This window comes from Mirounga angustirostris, unplaced genomic scaffold (assembly GCF_029215605.1).
Source record: "Mirounga angustirostris isolate CCGP_5_RB_7025 unplaced genomic scaffold, mMirAng1.0.hap1 SCAF_5, whole genome shotgun sequence".
NCBI classification, from domain to species: domain Eukaryota; kingdom Metazoa; phylum Chordata; class Mammalia; order Carnivora; family Phocidae; genus Mirounga; species Mirounga angustirostris.
Window position 1 is genome coordinate 112,969,433 of NW_026991713.1, and position 18,962 is coordinate 112,988,394.

At 35.0% G+C, this 18,962-nt stretch overlaps 1 protein-coding gene across 5 annotated transcripts in view; it reads right to left on the reverse strand.

Annotated features, from left to right (window-relative positions):
- The window catches only part of ARHGAP12 (Rho GTPase activating protein 12), a 125,136-nt gene that overhangs the window by 8,799 nt on the left and 97,375 nt on the right, over positions 1–18,962 (reverse strand). For all 5 annotated transcript variants that reach the window (XM_064591912.1, XM_064591910.1, XM_064591911.1 and 2 more), the window contains 5 exons: positions 18,308–18,369; positions 13,101–13,182; positions 6,374–6,475; positions 3,391–3,489; positions 303–405 (listed from right to left, as the gene is read on the reverse strand). In XM_064591912.1, coding sequence (XP_064447982.1) covers positions 303–405; positions 3,391–3,489; positions 6,374–6,475; positions 13,101–13,182; positions 18,308–18,369 — 448 coding nt within the window. The remainder of the gene's footprint in view (positions 1–302; positions 406–3,390; positions 3,490–6,373; positions 6,476–13,100; positions 13,183–18,307; positions 18,370–18,962) is intronic.

An 18,962-nucleotide genomic window follows, 5' to 3' on the forward strand; every position in this document is an offset into this window, starting at 1 on the left:
AAATCAATATAGTTCAGCTTCCTGGATACCTCAATAGAAGTGCATTCTAATATACTTTTTTCTCTTAAAGAACCACAACATCTTAAAATTAATAAGATGCTGTATGGGTGCACACGATGAGGCCAAAAAGTAACAAGGAGTTAACAAGGAGAGAGTACTCCTAAAACACCAAGATTGCAAATATCTACCCTTATAATTTCCTGGTAACAATGGAGATTCCACTCAGCCTTTATATATTTAAAATATTCAAAAAATCTAAGAGAAGATGCTCAAATGACTAACAAAATAGGTAAATAACTTACAACGAAGTTTCTTAAGATCCTTATGGTCCTTCTCTTTATCATGCTTTTCTATTCCTGGGGAATCTGGTATCTCTTCTTCAATAGCTTCATCAGTTTCTACTGTCTGTTGATTAAAGAGTTCCCAAACACATATTACTTTTGAGATTATTTTAGATGTAATAGCATAATTCTCAGTATAATCAGTAACTGATCCTCCCAAATGATTTTAGGGAACCAAGAAGTATATATGATTTAGATACTTGGTAAATCTTTAAAAATATTCTTTTTCCCCCTACATAGGGGGAATTCATTAATTCTGAATTTCAAAAAATAAAAAAATGCTGATTATTCACAGGATGATGGCTTTATATACTGATAATGAGGCTATGTTCCCTCATGTAGATCAAATGCATAAGAATGACAGTAACAAGAGTTAAAAGGTCCTGACCCACAAGCTACACTGAGAGTCCACGATGAAGCCACATTCTGTGCTAACAAACAGCACAAGATAAAGCTAACTAGCAAATGGCACATTAATTTTTCACACCAACGATCTTTTCAAATTATACTTTGTATCAATAGCTAGTAATCACACTCACAGATTCATGGATGTTAGGCATTGAAAGAAATCCTAGAACTCGTGTAGAGCCTAACCAAAGTCACTTTTGCAGGTTAAAAAACTGGACTTCTCAAATCTAGAATTATTGCTTTGCCCTTCACACTGATGTCTTTATCCACATAGAACTTATTTTTTGTGATTAGTGTTAGGAAAGGTTCTAATTTCTTCCTGGATATCCAGCTGACCCAGTACCATTGAAAGTTTATTCTTCCTTACTTTTCTACAGTGCTATATCTGGCATAAAGTACCCAAAGGAATGTTGGTTTCTAGGTTCTTTATTCTGCTCCACAGGTCTGTAGATCTATCCTGGTATGGACAGCATGTTGTATTAATTAATACAGTTCTAGAAGTCTTAACATCTGATAGAGCAAGTCCTTCCACTTTCTTCTTCAAGAGTGTCTTGGATATTTTTACCCTTTATATTCTGGTATGAATTTTAGAAGAAGCTTGCCAAGTTCCAGCAGAAAACCTACTAGGATTTTGAATGAGATTCAAAAATTTCAAGTCTATAAATTTATAAATCATTTGGAAGAATATTTTATCTTTACATTATTGAATCTTTTAATCCATGATATACTTCCTCATATAATTAGATTTTCTTCAATGTTTCTCAATAAGGTTTTGCAATTTTCCCTGTTTCGTGCATCTTTCTACATTTATTGTGCATATTTCTACAGTATCTTTTGCCACTTTATAAACAGTATATATTTTAAATTTCATAGTCAACAATATGTTACTCTCTTTTCACTTGGCTTATTCCCTGATCCTATAGGCTTCAATTAAAAAAAAAAAAAAAAAACACTTTCTCTGCAAGGCCTTCATGGATCCCTAACACTAGGTTAACTCCTACCTAATCAGTGTTTTTATAAGTTGTATATCCCTCACCATCATAAGCCTCATCACATTTCACTGTATTAACTGCTCAGTTGTCTGTCTTCAGTAATCTTCTGTCTTTGGCTGTAAACTCCGCAGGGAAAGGTGTAGCAAAGGAATTGCATGCTGCTCTATCTCCAGGGCAAAGCACTCCCACATCTGTTAAATGAATGCAGCTATACTTGCTTTCAAGGGACTGGGAACCGATTACAGTGACTAGAGCTGAAAGCCCATATTGGGTAGAGTAGAAGGTACATTTGAAAAGATAGATTGGGCTCAGGTTGTTGAATTTTAATGAGAGTCACAGAAGCTTTACTGAGCAGGAGAGAATTATAAAGTTAACATTAGGAAGTTTCATATAGCAATGCTATTAAGAACGGATTGGTGGGGGGTGAAATGAAGTAAGAAAACTGTTTAGGAATTGACTCTTATCTAACATATAAAGTCCTGATGATGGTTTCAGGAATAAATGGAAAGGAAGAGACAAGATTCAGAAATATACAATATTACAAACTGCAAAGGAAGAATATTTATATAGATGGGTGAATAACTCGCTAGAAGAGGTAAAAGAGGAGGAAGAGTTAATACTCAAGATTCCAAATCTGGCTGTTTTGAACTGAATGCATCATAAAAATTTTGGAGTTTAAAGGGACACTTGGGACAAATGAAATCCAACCTCTCTATTTTATAAGTGAAAACACGAAACCCATAGAGGTAGAATACCTCACTCAGTACGATCACAAACCTTATTATAATGAGGCTTCACCTATAGTCTCTGAAAGACCTCTCAATCTCTACTAAAGCCTGTGATTCCCAACTTTTTTTCAATCTCTGTTTAGTTTAAAACCGTAACACACTCCCGTAAGTATTCACTTTCCTTTTTGTCACTGACATATGATCCTTAGTCAGGAGCCATGTCCCCATATAGTGAGGGCGTAAGAATATAGTCTGGAAAAGTACGGCCCCTATCTGTTTCTTCCTGCTCTTACTAACAGCAGGAGAATATAAATTTGAGGTTCTTTTTGGTTGTTATACATATACTACATATATTATATAACGTATCATATGTCTACTATATATATATATATATAAAATACATACACATATAAGAGGAAGTTTACCAGAAACATGAACTGAACACCTCCCTGGTTGGGGGACGGGGGAGAACTAGAACACCTCCAGGGGTAGCTAGAGAGGTGTCATGAGGAAAGAAAAAGTGCTCATGAAAAGACTAGTGCTTCATTCATTTCATACCTTTACCTAAGACCTGTCTCCACCAAATAGTACTGTTCCCAACTCATTGGTCATTGACTAAATACTCTGTACTAGGAATGGTTTGTCCCTCTTCTTGAATTACTTCTTTTTGGACCAGTGCCTCATGTGAAAATTATTTAAAATCCACTACTAGCAAGTATTATGTAACTGAGAATATTAAATCATTCACCAGCCCCAAGGAATGGCTAAACTACCATTGCCTTTCCTACCTCTTGTCAAAATACATATTAAAAAAGTGTTTATTACATATAAACTGGAAACTAGATATGCAATAACCGATTAAAATGCAGAAAAGAAAAACAGCTCTGAAGTAAAAAAAATTTACCTAAGTCAAATACATACCTGATTATTGATAGTACTACTAAGAACTTTAAACCAATCATTAATAACAGTGTCATTATCAGACTGAATTAGCAGTTCTGTTCCTTGACGGGTTTTCAGCTTTAGAGAAAAGGAGAAAACAAAAAAGAGGATGGTTAGTACTTTCAACCAAATAAATAAACAATATATATTTTTAAGATTTTATTGTTATTTTTAAGTAATCTCTACACCCAATGTGGGGTGTGAACTCACAATCTTGAGATCAAGAGTCGCATGCTCCACTGACTGAGCCAGCCAGGAGCCCCCAAATAAATGAATATATTCAAGCCGAAGTCCACAGAACCACCAGCCAGAAGAGTAGATGCCATAATATTATACTGAGTGATGAAAGGTTAAAGTAATGCACAGTAATGGAGTATCTTTTAATATAAAATAATCCCAGAGGAATTATTGTATATAACATGAAGTTTTCCTCATAAAAAATTCTCAATGAAAATCTAGTAACTTAAGGGTCCCAAATTCCAACACACAAATGCCATAAAACTTGCTGAAATCTAGTATACCGTATCATTAAAAAATAAGTTCAAGTATCAAAGCTGTGCATTTTTAATTAGAATTGAAACAAAATTCATTTGTAAAGAAATAAAATCTGTGATAGTTTTATGTAAATCTGAGGAATGTTTTTCTCCAGTTAAAAAATAAATGTAGAAAAAAATATATGAAAGAGTTAAAACTTTTATTATTTCCTATTTAATAGGTAAATAAATATAATGGCTTAATGCAAAGAGAAGGCACAGACAATAAATGTTACATCACTTTTGGGCAGAAACAGTACTAAATTATGTCAAAGCATGAACTAACAAGTAAGGATCTCTTTGGTTCAAAGTTTCTTACACCGGATTGACAAAAAATTTGGAGGTATTAGGAGAAAGCATTCCTCCTATTTTCTGGTTGGTAACTGTTTATTTTTTTTTCCTTGAGGAACATATGGCAATGTTTCCCAAACAACATTCTGAGACATATGCCTCAAACAGTTCCCGAAGTAATGTTTAGAAAAGGTATTCCTCAAAAAAAAAAAAAAAAAAAAGGAAAAAACAGTTATATGGTATTAATTTGGGAAATACTGCATTAAAGAAAGTTAAACAAGATTCTCTCCTTCAAAACGTCTCAGGGCTTTGATATTCCAGGGTGCTCTGATTTTCTAAAGAAAGAAAAACATCTACACCACTGCCTACATTTATTTGACCATGGAATAGTTTTCACTCTGAAATCACTTATTGAAACTGCAAGGCTAATTCAGGAAACACTGACTTCCTTTCTTGTACTTCTTTCAACAGAGTGGGTCAAGCCAGTCAACCAATACTGAATATTCGCTGCACATAAGATATTCTCTGTTAGAGGTTCTTTCTTAAAGATAAGGAAAAATATAGTCTCTCTGCTTAAAAAAAAAAATCATCATCTAGTGGGACAAGTAATTCACAGATGATGATAAACCTAAATTACACTAGATTAAATGATATTTTAAAAGCATAAATAAAAAAGAAGCATCAGTATTGTGGTAGCATTTCTGATGGGTCTTGGAAAACACCAACAGAGACTGCCATGGGTCAGTACTAACAAAGAGTAAAAATCACAGCAGGGAAACCTAAGTTTCACTTGGAAAACAGCAACTGCATGAACAAGACAGAAAAGGACTGACACATGGGGCTATAAATGAAGGCTGGGATGTGGAAGACTGTTTGCAAAGACAGTCTGAATAATTCCTCCCATCTCCATATACACACCCTTCTGCAACGTGCCTTGACTGCACTTCCATCGACAGGTGGGCTCTAGTTCCCCACAACCCTGAATACCCAGCTGGCCTTCTGACTGCTTCACCCAACGGAATACACTGATGTGTGACTTCTAAGTTTAAGCCTCAGGAAGTGCCGTAGCTTCCGCTCTCACCCTCTTGGAAGCCTGACACTGCCATGTGAAGAAGCCTGGGGCAGCCTCCTTGAGGGAGAGATCTTATAAAGAAGGAGGCCTAGCAAACTGCTCGACCAACACCAGACACGTGAACTAGACCATCCAGATCGGGGTGAGCCACTGAATGACTAAAGCCTCATGAATGGTCCCATGTTGAGATCAGAATCACTCAGTTCGGCACAATCCGAACAAACAGAACAGTTCTTTTCCTAAGCTACTAAATCCTGGGGTGGTCTGAGATGCTGCAATAAATAACTGATACAGAATCATATATTATGGGGGGGAGGGGATTTTTTTATTATTATTTTTTTGAGACAGAGAAAGAGAATGAGAGCACAAGCAGGGGGAGCAGCAGAGAGAGAGGGAGAAGCAGACTCCCTGCTGAGCAAGGAGCCCAATGTGGGGCTCAAACCCCGGACCCGGAGATCATGACCTGAGCAAAGACAGCCCCATAACAGACTGAGCCACCCAGGTGCCCCTACTGGGTGTGTGTGGGGGGGATTTTTAATGACAAAATGGAAAGGTTTCAATTTATTTTTCACTATTAGATTTGTAGGTAAAGGGAACCACCCCCCCCCCCTTTTTTTTAAGTTTTTATTTATCTACTTGTCAGAGAGAGAGCACAAGCAGGGGGAGTGGCAGGCAGAGAGAGAAGCAGGCTCCCCACTGAGCAGGGAGCCCAATGTGGGACTTGATCCCAGGACCCTGGGACCACGACCTGAGCAGAGGGCAGACGCTTGACCCACTGAGCCACCCAGGTGATCTGGAACCACACCCTTTTTCTTGTTGGTAGGGAAAGGCAAGATTGTGGAACAAAGGCTTGTCATCTATAGTCTGAGATCCCATGACTTACACAAATGAAGCCCCACTCTTCATGCCCGCTTCTTCTCCCTTAAACTATGATACCAAACTGACTTATTTAATGACCAACTTTGCCTTAATCAGTCACTGAAATACAGCTCAAAAGAATTCAAAAAAGAACATCCAATTACTATGGTTAAGAATGTGAATAATACCTAGAAAACAAACATATTACCTCAAACACATTCTTTTTGCTGGATTTATCCTTCGAAGCCATCTCCACCGTCGCCCCCTTTAGGTCCACTGTGAACTCTGGCTTGGACTGATTACTCCCAAACTTCATTTTAGAAAAAAGGAAAAACCTTTGTGATGTTCATGTACACGTGTACATCAAAAAGAATTAAGACCAATTATTAACAATAAACCAAACAGGTGATTACCTCAAATTTTTGTCTTTATTATAACAATTCCTACTTTAAAACTGAAATGTCTGAAGATATGAATATATTGTTCATAGAAACAGAAATAAAATGGCTCAACTTCCATCTTAATAAGAAAAATATAAAATAAAGCCACACTAAAATCTTTTTCACCCATCAGTATAGAAAAAAAAAATTCCAGAAGTTAGATGAAAAACTATGTTTTTAATGATGGACTATATGCTGGCTAATTGAACATAATAATAAAAAACACTATGTTTCTCATAGAGTATGGGGTCTTCATATGCAAGTGGAGTATAAACTAGAATAATGCCCAGAGAGGGAAAACTGGTAATACTGTATTTGCAAATTTACAAACACATGTATCCTTTGGCTTTAGCAATTTCATTTCTTGGAAATGATCCTAGACTATATATGACTAAGTAAAAGGATGTGTTCAAAAAGGCAAGGCAATATTCTTACATATGTATAAATAATATCTGGCAGATAACAAGTGCTTTTCCACCTAATAAACAGTCTCTAAACCAATGTGATTCTCTGCTTTCAAGAGTTATTTCCTTATCGACTATTTATGTTGTCAACAACAACTTGTAAAAGCAAAACTCTAAGCCCCATATTCTTTTATTCAGCCTTTGTTAGAAATTATAACTAGAGCCAGATGCTAATAAAGCCTTAGCTTTATTTAATAAGGAACTGTGAAAAGAATAGGAAGATAGCTGACATGGGTGGTTTGAAAAGAAAAAGCACTTAGCTAGCTATTATACTTTGTTAACCAGATAAGGAAAAGATTAGCAAGTAGCAGAAAATTCATGTTAAATATAGACTTACTCTGCATCTTGCCATCATTAAGTTAAATTTTTAAGTCTGTTAACTAAGAATAGAAAATAGCATTCCTATTTACTGAAAGGTTTAGAGGTTTTAAAATCTTTAAGGGCTAATGAATTGTCATCTTAAGGTGAAAGATTTGTTACAGGAAATTTCATTTCTTAAAATATTTTCAAGTCGTATTATGTTTGTCACTGGAAATGGATCTTACCCATCAACCTAGTGATATCTTATGCACTATTCATAACGTCAGTAACTACTCAGTGGCTTCACATTTAATAAATGGTTCAACTTCATCTGTTTACTTCATCTTTTCAGCTAGCAACGTGGACTTAAATAATGTACTTGTTATAACAAAACAACATTTAGGATATTATCTTGAATGTATTAGTGGGATCAAAACAAAGTTTAGGATATTATATGAAATTTTTATTAGTGGAATCATAATAACAATCACAAAAATTTTAACTATTCTACAAAGTCTTGCCCTTCTTAAGTACCTTTTGTCATTCAAAAGACATTTAATAAACCATAAAGCTACAATGGGCAAAGATAACTTTCTGAGTAAAAATGATATATCTCAAAAGTTACAAAACTTAAATGTGCACATTTAACCGAATGGTAAAAATCAATGTACGTAACTTGTTGCCATCACATGCTCTGTCAATGGTTAGCTATAAGCTAAGATACAAACAACTAACCAAGTATGATAGGGCAACCAAATACAAGTACAATGATAGGGCATAGAATGCTGGTAAAAATGCATTCAATACGGTTGGGAAAATTTTGTGTTTGTTATTCATCCTTTTTCAAACTTTAATTCCACTCGATCATACACCCTCCAACATATTCGGGGCAAAGAAAATGGAATTACTGTGGCAAGGGGCATGCAACAAGAACACATACAGTGACAGCTGAAACAGGATCAGATTTTACATATGCAGGCCGACGATTGACAGAATTTTTCCAAGAAGAAAGCAGCGAAAGCAAGAGCTCAGAGACTGAGCCCTGTTGGCAGAATGACTTGATGGAGAAAGGGAAGAAAATGATGATGTCATAATAATGCACAATGGCAAAATGACACACAAGAGAAAAGCATATGGAACCAAATGGGACAAAAATACAATTCTACAAGCAGACACAACACAAAGCTTAACTTCCAAATATTTTTATAAAGCCCCTCTCTTTTATATCTCAGAATATTTTCTCTTACTACATAAATTTATATTTTATTTTTAAGGTGAATGCTTTATAGAAATTACATTAAACAGACTTGTCTTAGCCTATATTCACAACAGAAGACTTGAGGGGTAATAGGGAGAGTCACATCTGGCCCACTGCCACCTTGCTCAGCCCCCTACTCAGAAATCCCTGAGCTTCCCTCTTTGTGACCTGCTGGGCAACTGTCCTCTGGTATCCCTTTCTAAGTCCTCTCTTGGGAGTGGCCCTACCATCCAGTTGGCCTTCCCCTTCCTCTAAGACAATGGTTCTCAACCACAGGCAATTTTGTCCTCTGGGGGGCATCTGACAATGTCTGGAGACATTTGTGGTTGTCACAACTAGAGGTGGGGATGCTTCTGTCTCCTGCTAAATACCATACTATTTATAGGAGAGCCCCCAGAAGAAAGAATTATCTGACCCAAAAACGAGACAAATTTTAGAAATTTAAATGCACATATAAGTAAATTTGAATAATTAGTGGTATTTGTAGGGTGATTTTTGTAATACTCAAGGAATATGATGAATGATATCTGAAAGGGAGCACAATACATGTCATGTCATATCGTCACCGTGCACTTGTCAGTCTTCCCCATTACAGTGTAAACCATGAAGACAGAGACCATGTTACTTCTAAAACCTCCAAACTTTTAACACAATGCCTAGAACAAAACAGGCTTTTATATGTCTGTTGAACAAACCAGGTGAAATGAAGTAAGAAAAAAAGCAAGTATTAATTTATGCTATTGATATCACAATCCAGTAGATAACTAATACACAGAAAACAACTGGGATGTATCCAGCCTAAAGGAGAAAGAATGGCTCACTGGATGATACAGCATCTATGTAAAATTTATCTTATACAGTGGAGTTGCATGCTGCATATGTACATTTTGTTTACTCAATATTAACTATCAATGGAACCAAAACTAAATACAAAGTGTGAATTATTTAAAAACAACAAAAAACAACTCCAAATAGTGTGGATGATTTTGCTCAGCCTTCAATCAATGAATATATGCTCTGCAGTGAGCAAAAGATTTGAACCTGCTCTTTCTTCAAGTGGACCTAGGTGTAGGTTTTTGCACTATGTGTGAAAAACTAATTTTTTAAAGAACAAAACTTCTGCAACATGGCCCCTTAAAATAAACCAAACTCAAAAAAGATAATAACAACAACAACATAAACCAAACTCAACTAGAGGAAAAGCAATCTCCCCCAACATCAAAGGCAAAAGATGGCTCTGCTACAGATCAACTTCTAACACCTTCCTAAGAGATACTCAAGGACAATTTTCACTGTAGGTGATTTTTGTCTTTTTGGCTTATATACCAGCCTTAGACTCTCATCCTCAGGTGTGATTTCACTATACAAAAAGGATACATTTTACCTACAATAAATCTACTTGGTGACTGAGCAGAGAAACTATTATTTTTTTTCAAATCATTTTTAACTATTCTAATTACAGAGTTAATTAAGAACCCTCTCACATATTTCACCAATTTTTAATATTTATGAATGTTGTTTAATGCCAAAATACATTATACACACTCACACACTTTTTATTTGAATAATCTTACTTGCTTTTACTTAGACCACTTAAATTAGTTTTCATTCCCTTCATAAGTGTTACATATGGAAAGAAAAAGCAAGATAGTCTGATCTTTAAATATGCCATAAAACAAAAATTAAGAATTGATTGCATAACCAAGCATTTTATCACCTTCCACATCTGTTTAGTTTTTATTGAGACTATAAATACAGTAGGACTGTATTTTATTTAATTATACTAATCTGAAATGATGACATACTGTATGATTCACAATGTATTAGTAAAATTATTTATTTTTTTAATTTTTTTTTTTTAAGATTTTATTTATTTATTTGAGACAGAGAGAATGAGAGAGACAGAGAGCACATGAGAGGGGGGAGGGTCAGAGGGAGAAGCAGGCTCCCTGCTGAGCAGGGAGCCCGATGCGGGACTCGATCCAGGGACTCCAGGATCATGACCTGAGCCGAAGGCAGTCGCTTAACCAACTGAGCCACCCTGGCGCCAAGTAAAATTTCATTTAAAGGCAAAAATTCAAATAGCAAATCCCCCAAATTAAAAACTCATTAAGAATTCTACAATTGCCAAGCTGGCTAGCTCAGTGAATTTTAAGCTCTGCCTCCGCTATTGCCACAGGGCAACACAGTGACACAGCTCTGGCTGATGAACAGAAACACCTCACACCCTTTGTCAGGATGAGATTTAATTATGAGTTCTGAATTATGTAAAACCTTCATGAGTGAAAATCTTAAATGAAATGCAACCAGCCTGTACTAACAATCATGTACTAACAATCACTTAACATCTTTTCACTTAAAACAAAGTTTCCATTTTCTTTTACAAGCATACAAACCTGCCTACCTAAATGATGCCTCTTACCAACCATAATGCTCTACTTTATCTGTACATACCACAACCTCCAATCTTTAGGTATCAGAAATTATCAAATAAATGCCCATTATCCAGCTTTCTTTGGGTACTTTTTTTTTTATTACTTATTTAATCTCTGTTTCTCCATTCCTCTTCTTTCATTCATTTCCTGCGCTCAATTTCAAATAAAAGTTGAGCCACAAGTAGGAAGAAGAAATAATTGCATAACCCTGTAGAAATGCATTAACACAAACGAGAAAGTACCATATGCTTTACCTCAGGGGGAAAAAAAAAAAAGGAGAGACATATAACTATCAATTTAAGATAAGTGAAACCAGACTTTCAATCTTTAAATATGGAAAACATATATTACAGGTCAGTTCCACTGTATTGGCTAAACAATGAAGCAAATCAAAGGTGAAGTAAAACAGAAGAAACATTCTAGAATGTTCATTTTAGTGCCCAATCCAGAGGATTTTTGGGTTGCCATATCAAAGTATTTGTGGACTAACATGCTCTGTGACATTCCTGTTTTAGAAGAATGTTAAATGGCTGCATTATAAATGTAGATGAGTAGAATTTGCTTGAATTTTATAAATAGATTCTTTTTCAACAAACATAAGGTCCATAGGTCCTGTTCAATTTTAAAATGACTCAGTAAATGTAAGGAAATACTGGTTAAGGTAGGATATAAAGCAAACTAAAGGCATTAGATTGATTTCATTTTACATTTTATTTAAGCATTGACCTTTCAAACTCAATTACCAAAAATTTTTGGAACTATCCAGAGCATGGACTCTGGAGACAAAATGCCACCTAGATCTGCCACTTAGTAGCTAGCCATACAACCTTCAGCAAGCTCCTTAACTGATATATACCTCATTTTCTCAACTACAAAAGGGGAAGGGGGGTTGATAAAGAGTAGCTATATCAGACTTAAGAAGATAATATATACCTAATCATCTGTCCTTAGAATAGTACCTGATACATAGAGTAAGCATTCAAAAAGTGTTAGCTGTTATGTCACAAATTATAATTTTTAGTATTTGTATTACAAATTAACTAAGGAGTAACAATAGTAAACATTCAGATATACAAAAAACTTCAAAACCCCATGAGTAATGGGACATTTACTTATTCTTCTAAAAGCTGGCTGACATTATATACAGATATGGACACCTGAATCACCGACTAGTATCCAAAGATCAGATTACAATTCAAGGTGGGGCTTCACGTATTTCTTTGCTTATTTTCTGACTAGCTGAATTAGCCAAGTCACAAGCACAAGGAAGTTTTACAGGTATCCCCTGCTTTTCGAAAGATCACATTACACCACTTCGCTTTTTACAAAAGACTGACATTAGTACCTGTTTTGCTAGCCAAAACAAATCTGATGAGTATTTCCACTTTCATTAAAAAAGGTTAAAAGTGAAAAACAAGTGTTTGTTGCACTGCGAGCAATTAATGGAGGCAGCACGCACCCTGAGCAAAGTGGCCCACTAAGCTCCTTCTCAGGAAACCACATTCAGCATGTCAGCATCCCTACCATAGTTTTCACTGCGTGAGCATCTGTGTTTTAGCTCCTCTGTGCATCCATTAGCAAGATATATATCCTAAAGTATCAGAAAAGCCTAAAAGGTTTTTTTTTGGGGGGGGGTGGTCTGGGAATGCTCAAAAACTTTTCCATATAGATTAATGATAACTGCTTCTTTGCTTTACAAAGGTTTCATAGGAGCACCCTGCTTTTGGACAGCAGGGGAAACCTGTAATACCCCGGAGCTGAATCAAGATACCTATTTTGTCCTATAATGTCCAAGTAGTAAGCCCATCTTTCAGTTCAATGGATAAAAGAGACTTTGTTGATTTTAATAATACAACTAATCAGACTTCTAATTAGCCTCCCTCTTTTGTTACAAGTCAAAATGCATCTTTTAGAAAACTTTACTTTTATTTGCACACCAGCTGTAGCTAGAAGGACTCTGAAATACTTTGTGAAATTCAGGTACAATACCATCCACATAATTTAATGTGTAAAGCCTTCAAAGAGAAGAAATACTTACCCAACTTGTGCTGCTTCCTTGAGTTTTGGTAAAGAGTAAAGATGAACCTTGCAACACGGCCCAAGAAGACAACCAGTTCTTTCTGTAAGTATAAAGAGAACCAACTAAAGCTTTGCTATTCAGTTTTTCCAACCCAATTTAAAATATTACAACCTAGTTATCAATGTTGCCCACAATTTACATTCATTATTGACATTCTGTTTTTATTGAGGATTTAATGCTAATGGAATTACATTCATGTTTCCAAACTGACCATAAAGACCCCCCAAACAAATGAAGCTAATAGAGATGTTATCAGAATAACAATATGCCTAATTATGTTCACATGGTAATCCAGCACACTTGTGATCAAGGGTACCAAATTACCTTGAAGGAACATGAACTGAACTCTGTATTTGGCAAGAATTATTCATGATTAAAAATCAGGAAAACATGTCCACCTCACCTAATTCTTTATAGATACAGATTGTTTTATATTTCTTGGTTATCTCCCTTCCCCTAATAAGGCTACACTAGGTAATTGGGAGATACTAGGCACATTAGTAGATAGTAAGTATAATAAATTACATACTCATCGATCAGAGGTTACTAAGATGAGGTTTCTTTTATATTTTTTGTTTTATTTTATATTTTATATTTTTATATTTATATATATTTGTATTTATATATTTATACTTATTTTATATTTTATATATTTTTATATTTCTTGGTTATCCCCCTTCCCCTAATAAGGCTACACTAGGTAAATGGGAGATACTAGGTACAATAAATTACATACTTATTGATCATGATGTTACTAAGGGTTTAATTGTCTAAGTTATAAAATCAACACATATATATCAAAATTCTAAATATAAAAATGTATAAGAAGAAAGGTCCCCATTTCTTCTCCTTCAATCCACATTCCAGAGACAACCAATGGAATGCAATCATTGGCAGACTAAAATGAATGTCAAATATGTCTACTACAGAAATTTATTAGAGCAAACCTTACTGCCAAACATACTGACAGTTTTGTGAAAATTCAATGGGCACTCAAAAGGAGTTCTCCATTTTCAGAATGTAGAATTTAATAACTATCAATTAGACCTACTTTGTTATTTTCTATGTATACTTGAACTTCATGGATTAAAAGTGAAATAAAGTTTACTACTATTGAGTTTCTATTTTTCCTTTTATTTCCTGTTGTTTTTGCTTATGGCTGTTGATGCTACTTATTTGGTGAATGGCTATTCTTAATGATTAGATCTTTATTGTAGATTTATCAATGGTTTTGACATGCCTGTTTTTTAACTTTTCTGAATCATTTTTATGATATTTTCTTTATATATAATATTTAGGTGGGTTTTGTTTTGTGCTTCAATCTGAACATCTTTTTCTTTCAACAGGGGAGTACAGTCCATTTACATTTATTGATATTGGTATCTGTTTGGCCCTTGTGTTACCATTTTGTTACATCTTCATTTTATTGTTTTATTGGATCTCAAGATATTTTGAAGGGATTTATTTTTATTTGTAAGTTTATTTTATACTCAATCTTCTATTTCTATAGAGAGCATCTACTAACTCCCTCCTCTGAAAAATGCTAAAATCAGTATATTTCCACTTTAAATAAACATTTTGAATTTAATTTTCAAAATCAGAAAAACCATAGAACTAGTAAATATATCTAAGAATATTGGGGTTTTTTTAAAAGATTTTATTTATTATTTGACAGAGAGAGACACAGTGAGAGAGGGAACACAAGCAGGGTGAGTGGGAAAGGGAGAAGCAGGCTTCCCACTGAGCAGGGAGCCCGATGTGGGGCTTGATCCCAGGACCCTGGGATCATGACCTGAGCCATCCAGGCACCCCAAATATTGGATATTTGAATACTGAATTAACAACAGCTGCCTCAAAGACTGAAGCACTTGCGTACCTGAGTTGCAAGCAGAATTAGTCACATTTTTTTCCTGGAAAAAAAATTAAAATGACTGATGGTCATACTACGATTATTTAGACTTGAGTATCTGGCAGGTAGACATTATCTCAAAAATAAATGAAGTGAGTCTGTCATTTAAATGATAGTATTTGTTGACAAAAAATTGAAGCTTTCAAAGGGAAAATAGAATTTTGGAAAACCTGGCATATCTGCCACTGTGAGGTTGACAATTTTCCAATATCTAATGACTTTTCTGATGTTACTGATTTGTGATTCTTTGATATTATAAAATATGTCAACATTTGAAAAGTCAGCAAACTTAGTGAACCAGTATTTTCCACATGATCTGCAAGATGCTACAAAATTACGTACAGGTAAAGATTCCTTCAAAATGCAACACAGACCAATGCTTTTTTAAGATTTTATTTATTTATTTATTTGAGAGAGAGAGAGCAGGAGAGCAGGGTGAGGGGCAAAGGGAGAAGCAGACTCCCCGATGAGCAGGGAGCCTGATTCGGGGCTCGATTAGGGGCTTGCTCCTGGGACTCTAGGAGCGGAAGGCAGATGCTTAACCGACTGGGCCACCTGGGCTCCCCCAGACCAATGGATTTTGATGTAACTAAGTATGAAAAGTTCATTAACAGTTTTTTACAGTCTTAACTTGTGGAGTTTTGGTGTAGCAGAAGAATACATGCAATTATCTAACAAGAATATTAAAACACTCCTCCCTTTTCCAACTTTATATAAGAAAAGGATTATCTTCATATACTTCAGCCAAAATAATGTGTCACAACAGACTGACTGCCAGCAAAGATGAGGATCCAGCTGTTTTCCATTAAGCCAAATACTAAAGACTTGCAAAAATGTGAAACAATGCCACACTTCTCAAGGAAAATTTTTGTATTGGAAATACAGGGGTTTTTCTTTATAAAAATGTTACTCACGTTAACATATAATGGGTTATTAGTTTTAAGAATTAAAAAACTTAAAATGTCTCAGTTTTAATTTCTCAAATCTACAGCTATAAACTATACACACAAAAGTTCTTTGCAGTAATCAATAATTTTTAAGAGTTTAAAGGGGTCCTCAGATCAAAATGTTGGAGAACCGCTAATATACAGGAAATTAAAAAACTAGTTTGCTCAACTCTACATAAATAAATTTAAAGATGAAATGGATGATATTCTTTGGAAAACATAAATCACTGAAAGTTTTCCAAAATAAGCAGAAAATCTAAAAGACTAATTACCACAGGAAAAACGACAACAATGAAAAAAAAGAAAGTGGCCAAAGAACTATGTGCACTACATATGCCCAAAAGGGAGAAAAAATAAAGACCCCATTCACAAGTGACTTCGCCCAAGGAACGATTTAAGGAACAAATAATTGCAGTATTTGTAAAGTTGTTTCAGAGCACTTAAAAGAAAAATTTCCAAGTACTAAAATGTGACAAAAACAGTTCATTTAGAGCAAATCTTAAGATCTTAACTACATGTAAATTTTAAACTCTTCTTTACACAACAGGCTGATTATAAACTCATAGCATTTTAGCAGTTCTTAAAAACTGGGGAAAATGCAACTTGCTTATTACAAAGAGTTAATTGCCTTAATTCATTAGGAGATACCATACAACCAGAAAAGCCAACAACCCAATAGACAAACAGATAAAGGAGATGAACTGACAAATTAACAACAAAAAAAAAGACATACAAATGGCTTAGGATACCCTACCACACTAAAAAGTAATACAAATTAAAAATATTCTCTCTCTAATCTCTATTAGCAAAGATCAAAAAAGTGGACAACATATTGAATTGGCAAAGACTGGAGAAATCCACTGCTTTTGGAAGTATGAACTGCTTCAGTGCCTTAGAGCAGTAATATGGAACACTATCAAAATGACTACTGCACATAGCTTAGCAATTCCACTTTTGTAAAATCTATTCCACAGGGATTTACATATTTGCAAAATGAACTATGTAAGATGTAAGTGTAATACTGTTTGCAACAGCAAAACAATGTAAACATTCTAAATGTCTAGCAGTAGATAGGCATATTTACCTACCATATGGCTAAATAAACTAGGATACAGCCACACAATATATAACCACAGAACAGTTAAAAACAATGTGGTGGCTCCACATGCAACAAGAGAGAACCATCTACAAAATAAACTGTTCAAAGACTGTGTTTAAAAAATTAATCTATGCAGGGGCACCCGGGTGGCTCAGTCATTTGAGCATTGGACTCTTGGTTTTGGCTCAGGTCATGGTCTCAGGATTGTGAGAGCCAGCCCTGCATTGGGATTGGCACTCAGCTCAGAACCTGCTCAAGATTCTCTCTCCCTCCCCGTCTGCATTTCCTTCCAATGTGCGCACTCGCACTCATTCTCTCTCAAATAAATAAATTCTTTAAAATATATATTTAAAAAATTAATCTATGCATATAGAAATAAATATATCCTTTATCTCCAAAGGAAAACACTACATCTCATTCACTTAACTAGTTGCCTCTGGGGAATGGAAATCATGGCTGGGTAACTGACTTTTGGCTAAATACTCTGTATTTTGTTGTTTTACCATGTGCACTCACTGCTTACTGAAAAAAAATTATTTCCTTATTTATTTTAAAGATTTTATTTATTTGACAGAGAGAGAGAGAGAGAGAGCACAAGCAGGGGGAGGGGCAGAGGGAAATGCAGGCTGAGCAGGGAGACCGATGTGGGACTTGACCCCAGGATGCTGGGATCATGACCTGAGCCAAAGGTAGACGCCCAACCGACTGAGCCACACAGGCGCCCCTGAAAAATTTTTTTCAAATAAAGCTAATGCTTGCTCAGAATCCTATGCTTTATCACCCCTGAATTTAATATAATCTTAAAAAATATGTCAAGACAAAGGAAGATTTTCATACATTTCATGACAATCCTACATACATATTAGAAAATACATTATTTGAAATTTTTTTTTTGTTTTTTTAAAAAGATTTCATTTATTTATTTGACAGAGAGAGACACAGCGAAAGAGGGAACACAAGCAGGGGGAGTGGGAGAGGGAGAAGCAGGCTCACCGCCGAGCAGGGAGCCCGATGTGGGGCTCGATCCCAGGACCCTGGGATCATGACCTGAGCCGAAGGCAGACACTTAACAACTGAGCCACCCAGGCGTCCCACATTATTTGAAATTCTTATGAACCTTTTAATCATTTCTACTAGAATGTAACTGTACTTATAGCTTTTATTTATTTCAAATAAAACATGTCAGAACATTAATGGTTTTTGTACTTACCGAACCTTTTTCCCATTTTCAGTAATTTTTGTTACATTTAGTAATCCATATTTTTCTTGACCCTATGGAACACAGTAATACTGTTTATACATCATTCATACAGACAATGAGGTCCAAATTCTTACATATGATTGAATCAAAATGATCTGGTACTCTAAAAATTAGCTTAAAAAAAAGATTAGTCAGTATGTAATATGCTTAGTTCTAAAGTATATTAGGAATACAATTTCCTAACACTTCTGTATAGTTATTTTCAGTAATTTTACAATTAAACTTTTCCTCTTCTCAAGTCCTGGCAACCATAAGGTACTTTGCTATCAAATCAGATTTCCACATGAATACCACTAGTCAGCCCTGGAAAAATGATTTATAACTTCCTGTTCAAAGAAAGTAATATAATGCTATGATGATAAATACCACAAAAAGCAATTATTTACTTTGCTGTTATTTTACAGCAGTACAGTCTGGAAATCATTTAAGATACTAATAACCTGCTTTGTCAAATGTAAAAATAACTAGATAGAACAAATGCAGTAACTGCATTAATAAATTACTCAAAAGTAAATGTTATTATGCATAGAACTGGCCTTAAGGTGGCATTAAAAAATTCAGTATGAGCTTCATCACATATATTGTCAGATGGTAAACTGAGGCT